The sequence below is a fragment of the Manis javanica genome, chromosome 16 (genome assembly GCF_040802235.1).
Source record: "Manis javanica isolate MJ-LG chromosome 16, MJ_LKY, whole genome shotgun sequence".
Taxonomy (NCBI): domain Eukaryota; kingdom Metazoa; phylum Chordata; class Mammalia; order Pholidota; family Manidae; genus Manis; species Manis javanica.
In genome coordinates this window covers 59,992,595-60,001,982 of record NC_133171.1, presented here as the reverse complement: position 1 = coordinate 60,001,982, position 9,388 = coordinate 59,992,595, and the positions used below count along the sequence as shown (strand labels likewise).

Below are 9,388 nucleotides of genomic sequence, written 5' to 3'. Positions count from 1 at the left end.
AATTTAAAATCTGTAGGAGAGCCACTGAAGAAATGAAAAATATGTGTTGGAAGTGACGTGAGGAAGTGAGACGCGATGATAGGGGAGTATGTGATAAAGGGAGTCTGGGAGGATGGCAACTGAGATAAGCTCAGGACAAGCAGGAGGTGAGGCAGGAGAGTGAAGTCCAGGCAAGGCTGTTGCTTAAAGCTGGGAAGGGTGGGAGGCAAGGCAGAAGAAAGAAAAGCTAGACTGCTAAGGGCCATGCAGGTCATAAGGATCTGGGTCTTAAGACCAGAGCCTTTCGAGAGTTTCAGGCAGTATAATGGATTAGATTGGTTTTCCAAAAATACCAACTTCAATATATGGAGCTGGCCAGTCTTGGCAGTGGCAGTTAAAAGGTTACTTTAGCAATGTGGGTGAGTTTTGCTCGTTATACAGCAAAACTTGGGTAGTAGTGTAGGAACAGAGGACATTTGGAAACATAAAAATGAAAGTATTATAGACGGGGCAGTTGTGGCTTGCATAACTAAGTGCCATTTGAAAGGCAGGGTATTGGAAGAAAACTGGCAGAATGTCACTAACTTGCTTTTGGAATGTTGAGTCTGAGCTCCCCTTAAGATAGCCAAGGAGATACAGAAAGTAGATAGTTGGATATACAGATTTGATACTGAAATTAAAACTAGAGACATAAATCAGTTACAGGTGGTGGTTGAAGCCATGAACATAGATCCATTCATTCACTCTAAATATTAAATACCTACTATAACCCAGCTTACCAGCTTTAAGTTGTAACAGAAACCAAAATTAGTCTTAAAGCAAGATAGAAGTTTATTTCTCTCACAAATCAAGAGGTAGACTGTCCAAAGCATATGTGACAATCATGCCACCACAGGGTCCTCAGGTGTTCTGAATTCCTCCCCCCAGCTTTCAGCTCCACTATTCAGATCCTTTTATTCACTGTCAGAAGTGACGCTCTAGCTTGCTTATCCATGCTCTAAGCCTTGGAATGGAGGAAGGGCAGAGGACACCAGCTGTCTTGGAGAACATTTTCCAAAAGATGATACAGCTCTTCAACTTACATGCCACTGGCTGTAACTCAGTACTGTGGCCAATACTTAGCTGCCATCAAGGCTTAGAATGGTATCCTATTCAGGCAGCCATGTGCTAAGCAAAGTACTGGACTTGAAGCAGATGAAAATGGTAGGGTGAACATACTCTGCCAGCAACTCCTTGCTAGAATTTAGGGGTGCAATAGAGAATAAGGTAGTAAAAGTGTCAATGCCCTCCAACAAAAGACTACCAGGAGCACACATACAGCCAAGCTGGGTCTATTAGCTCCACAGAGGTTGTCTCTGAGAAAGGGTTAGAAATGGCAGCATTAGGGTTTGGGGAGAAGGTTCAAGGAAATGGGGAATTGTTCTCATTGGGTGCTGTCAGGAAGTGGGAACAATTCTGTGTGCACATCTTAATCTCATCTAGAAGGAGGGCGAAATAAAATATGGCTAAAGATGTAACCATTTTTTTTTTAAGCCATCATTCGTTTTAGCAAAGAAGGGGCTGTTTAGCGGTTTGCATGGTTGCCTTGTTTTTGTCTGTGCTTAGACAAGATTGAACTTCATCTTGACTTCATCAGTCACAGCATGACCTTGCCTGCTGTTGGCATTCTGTGAGGTATGCTCAACATGCAAGTACCCTAGCCTAAATTTGAATGCCAGACCAGCTCTTAGCAACACCAAGGCCTAGCTATTAGTGTCAGGCCAGTTCCCAGATGTCAGGAGCTGTCTTTCTCAAATGTAAACAAATAATTACAGGTTGTGATTAATGCTATAAGGGAAACAAATGGGATACTGTGCAGAAAATAGTGTTTGAGAGCTACTCAAGATGTGGCTGTGATAGACCTCTCTGAGGAATCTAGCTTAGTCATCTAGAAGGATAATGTCAAATGGGAAGAAAAGAGTCCAGGCTTAGCCTTGAGGAAAGGTAGATGTAGTGACCAAGTGAAGAAGGACAAGGATGAGCCTGGCAAGGAGACCAAGAAGGGATGGCTAGACAGATGGGGAGAATTACCAGAGTGTGGTGTCTTCTGGTTGCTTTATGCCAGGCACCATAGTAAGTTCTTTATATGCATTACTTATTTAAACTTTACACTGATTCCGTGAATACTTTGGTGCCTGCTCTGGGCCCAGCACTGTTCTAGGGGATGGGGATGTATCAGTGGAAAAAAAAAATCCCTATCCATATGGTGCTCAACAATAAGTACACATGTAACATAACCATAAGTAATAAAGTGAAGGAAGAGACTGGAGAGTAACAGATGTCGAGAGAACAGGTCAATACTACAAGAGTTAAGCTTCTTTGAGGAGGTAACAGAAAAGAGTTGAGATTAAATGAGAAAGCAACCATATGAATATCTGGGAGATATGCATTCCAGGCATAGGGAACAGCAAGGGCAAAGGTCCTGAGGCAGGAATGAGTTTGAGGGGTTTGAAGTAAAAGTAGACCAGTGTGGCTAGAATGTGGATTGGAAGATGAGATCAGGAAGTATAATGGGCCAGGTTATACAAAGCCCTGTAAGCCGTGGCAAAACATTTGGATTATATTCTGAGCATTTTGAGCAAATGATTACATTGTAAAACTACCACTGATTATAGGCATAAATAGACTAGAGAATGAGAATGACAAGAATACCTGTTAGGAGGCCACTTTGGCACTCCAGGGGAAATAGGTGATGGTTTGGCCTGAGGTAGAGATAGAAAGAAGTGGGTCAATTTGAGATGTGTTTTAAAGTCTCAGTTGATAATGCCATCTTTCTAGTTGCTAAGTCCAAAAACTTTGGAGTCATCCTTTTTTTTTTTTTTTTTTTGGTCACACCTGACATCCAATTCATTAACAAGACCTGCTGGTTCTTATTAAAAATAAAATGAGAAGCCCTTTTTTGCCACCTCCACTACTGTCACCCTAGTCTGAGTCACCAACAACTAACAGGTCTCCCTGCTTCTGCCACTCCTCCCCACCCCATGTCTCTTAGTCTGTTCTCAGCACCAGTCATCCTTTCAAAATGAAAGTCAGGTCAGGTCTGCTTTGCCCAGAACCTTGTAATGACTTCTATACTAGTCAAGAACAGAAGCCTACAAGACCCTTCTGATCCAGACCCTGCTTTATTTCTCTCATCTCTACGACAACCCCTTGCTCACACCACTCCAGCCACAGTCTTGTTTCCTTGCTGTTTGTTCCTTATATATGCCAAGTACTCTTCTGTTGTAGGGCATTGCTCTAGCTGTTCCTTCTGCCAAGAAGGCTCTTTTGGAAATCTGTGTGGCCAAAACTCTCACCTTCTTCAAGGATTTGCTTGAATTTCATCTCACTGAGGCCTCATGAACTGTCTATTTTAGTACTACAACCTGCCCTCCTGATACTATTTACCTTGATCTGTATTTTTCTTTTTCTAGTATTATCTCCCCTGCCAGAAATGTAAGGAGAGATCTTTACTTTATTCAGAGATATCCCAAGAACCTTGGAAGAGTGCGTGGCACATACCAGGCACTCAATAGCTACGTTTTTTTTTTTTTTGAGAGGGCATCTCTCATATTTATTGATCAAATGGTTGTTAACAACAATAAAATTCTGTATAGGGGGGTCAATGCTCAATGCACAATCATTAATCCATCTCAAGCCTAATTCTCGTCAGTCTCCAATCTTCTGAAGCATAATGAACAAGTTCTTACATGGTGAATGAATTCTTACATAGTGAATAAATTCTTACATGGTGAACAGTACAAGGGCATTCATCACAGAAACATTCGGTTTTGATCACGCATTATGAACTATAAACAATCAGGTCAAATATGAATATTCGTTTGATTTTTATACTTGATTTATATGTTGATCCCACATTTCTCCCTTTATTATTATTATTATTTTTATTTTTAATAAAATGCTGAAGTGGTAGGTAGATGCAAGATAAAGGTAGAAAACATAGTTTAGTGCTGTAAGAGGGCAAATGTAGATGATCAGGTGTGTGCCTATGGACTAAGTATTAATCCAAGCTAGACAAGGGCTCAATAGCTACGTTTTTGAATGAATGAAGTAGACATGGCTTGTGGTTGGGGAGGCAGAACAGAGAAAGAAGGACCTTTCAATCTGCCTAAGATGTAACTGGATGAAAGGTGGTGTGATTTCCTGATGTGGGGAAACCTGGGAAAGACACAGGCTTGAGGAATAAAAAACAAGAACTTGGTTTTGTATATACTAATTTGAGATATTTATTAGAGATCTCAGAGGATGTGCAATAAGCAGTTGGATTTGTGAACCTGGAGCTTAGGGCAGATGTTGAAGCCAACAGGAGACATTTGGGGATCTTTATCAGTTACGGATGGTATTTAAAGTTATGAGATATAGGTAATAAGTCTAGATAAAGAAGAGTCGAAGAATGAGCACCAAGCACTCCAACATTTAGACTTCAGAAAGAGAAGCCGGAGATGGAAAGGAAACCTGGACAGAGTAGTGTCCCTGAAGAAAACAAAGGAAGGAGGGAGTAACCATCTGTATCAAATGCTGCTGGGAGAGTGAGTAGGATGGACCCAAGCTGTTGACCTAGGACAGAGTGGAGTTAGGCAATGGTGGGGACAAAAGCATTAATGTAGTGGTTTCAGGAGAGTATGGAGCTGACAGGGCTTATTGGAGTACCTTGCTCGCAGCATATTAAGTGGTAGAGTTAGAAGTGAGCCTAAATCTTGATTGTAGTAGTGGTTTAAGGGTGCATATATGTCAAAACTTATCAAATGTACACTTTGCAGTTTATTCACTGTCAAATTATTATATGTGCAGTTTATTGTATATTACACCTCAGTAAAGGTATTACAAAAAAAAGTAAAGCCAAGTTCCCCACAGCTGATTTCTGTTAGGCTAGAGTTCCTCCTTCACAATTCCACACTTCAGGATTTTGTGACACGTCTCAACATTAGACCGAGTCGATGGCGCCTTTCTGCCCCTAACCAAATGCTAAGGGGCTGGTAGCAGGTAGCATCCACTTTTTAAAAAAGCCTCTACTCCTTCGTACTTGTTGGAAACAATTACATTTAGTCCTTAGTGGTGCTCCTTTGAACGCTGTGCTTACGCAACGGGGGCAGGCAGCCGCCGGCCCCGCCCAGTCATTAAGGTCCCGCTCCGACCGGGCCGCAGGCATGCCTCCGAGATGACGTCTCGGCGTGCACGTGAGCCGCCCGGGGAGGGTTGGCCGCGCCGGAGTGGAGGGCCCCTCACTGCCGGAAGCGGAAATAGCTCCCGGTGCCGCCTCTGTAACCTTAACTGCCACCGCGATGCCGAAAGGGCCTAAGCTGCAGCCGCCGGAGCCCGAGTGGATCGGGGACGGAGAGAGCACGAGCCCCTCAGGTGAGACTGGTAGGCGGAGAGGGAGAGAGAGAGAGAGAGAGAGAAAAGGGAAGAGAGTGCGTGGCTTAGAAGAGGGTCACGCGGAACGAGACTGACCGGGCCGTGAGGGGGCTACTGCGCACGCGTGTAATTGGGCCGGGAGGCTTTTGCTTTGGCAGAAGTGGGTTTGTGGCGGAGGCAAAGAAAAGGTTCCGTGGTGTCCCGCACGAACTTCAGTGGGACTGGGCAGAGAAGACGAAGAACATAAGTAACCAAGGGAGAGATGGGATAAATAAGAAAGCCCTTCCCTTTGGACGATTTCCCGACCTTGCTGTGTTCCAACCCCGCGCGCGCAGGCGTGCACACACACCCCTACACCCCCCGCGCCTGTGACCCCACCTACTTCTCTAGAGAGGATGACTCTTTCATGGGCCCTGTAGTAAGACATATCCGACTCACCTGGAGCAAGAGTGTAAGGTGCTGGGTGTTGTATTTAAGGTTTACTTAAAAGCAGTGAATGTTGAGCACTTGTTTTTAATTAAGCACTGTATATACCGTGCTTTGGGGAGGGGAGAAACTACCAAGTCATCCTTATAGGTTTTAAGGCACTTGAAGAGGGAGATAAAGTGAACACAAATAATTAGGCACACAGTGACTAATATTGCAAGCATTTATTAAATGTGTACTTTATATTAGTGCTGTGCAGAGGACCTGGGAATGTAGAGATAAAAGGTAAGCCTTGCTCTTAAGGGGCAACCATTCTAGTGGAGGGGACAGCATTAATCAGACAGTGGAAGCATCTACTCAGAAAGGTATGGTGGGAGTGTCAGCAAAGCCTCTCAAGAATATGTGATAGCTGAGTTCATTCTGGAAGGATTAGTATGAGTTAGCAAGGGGAGCATTCCAAACAGAGGAAAAAGTTTGTGCAGAGGTAGAGACAGAGGTGAGCCTGGCTGGTTTCCAATATTGAGTGACTAGAAAGGATTGGAAAGATGTATAGGAGACAGGTAATGAAAGCCTTTATTTACTATTCCAAAGAGTTTAAAGACATTAGAGGAGGACCCATTGAAGTGCATAAGAAATGATATCAACTCAACACTGAGAGCTGAGCAGAAGAAAATGGCTTGAACGGTCAGGATTGGAGGCAGGAAGACCAATTTAAGAGTCTCTGGCAATGATCCAGGTGAGAAGTGTTAAGAGAATAAGCCAAAGCAGTGAAGACTAAGTTACTAAGGAAATGGTATTGACCAGAACTGGGAACTGAATGAAGGGAGAATTGAGGTTGACACCCCACCCACTTAAGTAACTCAACAGCAGTGGACTGGTAGTAAAGCAGACATGAGCTATAGAGTGGGGAGTGGGAAGAGAGAAGATTAGCTTTTGAATACTGAGCTGGAGATTTATGAGGAACTTCTGGAGGAGATGGCAAGGAGAATGTTTGTTTAGTAGTTTTGGAGAAAGTCTAGATTAGAAGTGAAGACACAAGCCAATGTCATTGAACTGTTAGATATGGAGGAGTCTCCTAGAGCGTATGGATTAAAGTGAAAAGAGGGCAGAAGATGGGAACCCAGAAAAACCTCAGCCATTAAGGGAAGTGACATGGGAAGGAGCTGAGGAGATGAGACTGGGAAAGGCAAGCAGCCACGGAAATCAGGACTAAGAAAATAACTTTCAGGGTTGAGCAACAAAGGAAAGAGTGGCAACTTTGGAAAAGTTGTCATCAGGAGGTAATACTCTAGTCAGATTGAAGTTTGTTCAGTGGAGAAGTGGAGCTGGTGTGGACTATGCTTTTGAGAGTGAAGACAAGAAAGGAAAAAAGTGATTAGAGAAGGAGATGGTCAGGTTAAGGAAAATATTTTATTTGACTCTGAAGCTAGAAGCAGCTTATCTGATGTACTAAAGGAGAGGGGCCATTAGAGGAGGAGATGGAAGATAAGCATAGTTTTAGCCACACTTGGTCTTTTACTATTCCTTAGTGGTCAGCTTTCTCACGCTTCAATGAACCTGTGCACAGGATTTTCCTCTCTCCATGGTCAAAAGGATCAGAATGATGTTAAGGAGATTTAAAGAAGGAGAGACAATGTGTTTATATTAGTTCTTGGAGAGAAAACCTGGGATGAGACAAGCATGCCTGGGACTCAATCAAGGAGCACGAAGAAGCCAGTGTCCAGAACATAGGTGTGGATAGAGAAACAGATAGAGTAGGGGTGATAGGGTTAAGTCCTTTTAGTCTGTGAAGCCTCAAATTATAGGGATTGTCCTGTTATCTCCAGTCTTTGGCATAGTAGATGCTCAGAAAACTTTCCTGAACAGATGATTACTACAGAGTATTTGGGATTCTCATAAAAAAAAAATGTGGTTAAGAATTGGCTAGCAGTGGGTGGATGGGATGGTTTGCAAGGGAATATGGTACTGGATAGGCTTGGACAGGAAAGGGAATGATGAGGCTGCTGGTGCCTCCCAGTCTGATAGGGAGAAGGAGTGAGGGATTTAGACACAATCTCCTGCCTTCAGGGAAGTAGGGGTGGACAGAAGGGAGGAGCTAGAACTGTTCGGTCAGTAAACTTACTGAATTTTCACTTTGCTCCTGGGGAACACAAGCTAAATAGTCTCTCAGGAAAGCTGCTGTCTAGGATGAAAGACTAATGACCAGACAGTTAAATATAACCCAGTATGAGTTGTGCTAGAATGTTGTATGAGCAGAGCAGGTGGGGCATAGACCCAAATGTTCATTTACTTACCAGACAGCTCTGTTTACATGGCTTGCAGCTTTCACAAACCACATATCCCAGACTGAATTCATATCACCCCTGATACCCATGGTGGGGAGAGGGGACCTTCTGTTGCAGTATATCCAGAGTTAATGAGTGGTACCACTAGCCCAACTAATTCTGCTAGCTAAAAAATATAGGAGTCATCTCTGAATACTTGTTCTTACTTGCCATTTCTCCCTTTACCCTAGGAATTTTACTTCTCTTCCTCCCACTGCCACCCTACATCAAGCCACCATTGTCATTTATGAGAAGTGCAGATGTGTCTAGGGGGTGATAGTTGAGCTAAGAAAGAGTAAAATAGAGAGGAGAGAGCTTTGCAGGGGAATCACGCTGTTTTGGAACTTGCAGATAAGCAGTCACAATGTCCACTTACCCTTCTAGACAAAGTCGTGAAGAAAGGGAAGAAGGACAAGAAGACCAAAAAGACGGTGAGGAAAGGAGGGTTGAGGATGAGAAATTATTAAATTACTGGGTGTTTCCAAGCAAAATATGGCCAGGTGAAGGGGGTGGGGAGCCCAGGGGAGGAGAAGAGATCTTGTCGAGAGGAAGCAAGGTGAGGGTGGCCTGGAGGTCAGGTGGCCTGCATGCAGCAGAGGGCTCGGTCGTCTCTGAGCCATGTTTGTATCTTAACTCCTTTCACAGTTCTTCGAAGAGCTGGCAGTAGAAGATAAGCAGGTTGAGGAGGAAGAGAAAGTGCCCAAGGAGAAGGAGCAGCAACAGCAGCAGCAGCAGGTCCAAGCATGGGGCCGCCAGTGCCTTCGCAGCCCCTTCCCAGCCCTGTTGGCTCTCAGCTGGTGGGGCCTCTCCTGGGGCCTGGCGCCAGGATGCAGTGGCGGCCTGGGCTTTATCTCTCCCTCTACTTTGCTTTCAGCAGCCAAAAAAGAAACGAGACACCCGAAAAGGCCGACGGAAGAAGGATGTGGATGATGATGGAGAGGAGAAGGAGCTCCTGGAGCGATTTAAGAAGCTTTCAGTGCCAGCCAGCGATGAGGAGGATGAAGGTAAATGACTGAGGGAAGTAGGTGCCAGGAATCCCTGAGTCATGAATCATGAAGTACCTCATTCCTTCATCTGTGACTTGGATTAGGTTGAGGAGCCAAATATTATATATAATTATGTTTTCTACCTCATGTCCCCTTGTCATTTCAGTTCCTGTCCGGGTACCCCGAGGAGGGAAGAAAACCAAGGTAAGCCATCTGTGTGGTAAACAGACCCCAGTGGTGCAGCATTGATCATTGCACTGACTTCTCTGTCCCTTTCAT

General features: G+C 44.2%; 1 protein-coding gene across 2 annotated transcripts in view; it reads left to right on the top strand.

Moving 5' to 3' along the window:
• The first annotated feature begins 5,217 nt into the window (after positions 1-5,217).
• The window catches only part of ABCF1 (ATP binding cassette subfamily F member 1), a 16,601-nt gene continuing 12,430 nt past the window's right edge, over positions 5,218-9,388 (top strand). Inside the window, exons 1-5 of one of the 2 annotated variants that reach the window (XM_017655501.3) lie at positions 5,218-5,373; positions 8,508-8,554; positions 8,769-8,858; positions 9,001-9,127; positions 9,276-9,313. In XM_017655501.3, the coding sequence (XP_017510990.1) occupies positions 5,301-5,373; positions 8,508-8,554; positions 8,769-8,858; positions 9,001-9,127; positions 9,276-9,313 (375 nt within the window). In that variant the 5' untranslated portion in view covers positions 5,218-5,300. Of the gene's footprint in view, positions 5,374-8,507; positions 8,555-8,768; positions 8,859-8,997; positions 9,128-9,275; positions 9,314-9,388 lie in introns of both variants that reach the window. The other variant, XM_017655500.3, reaches the window with a different exon arrangement.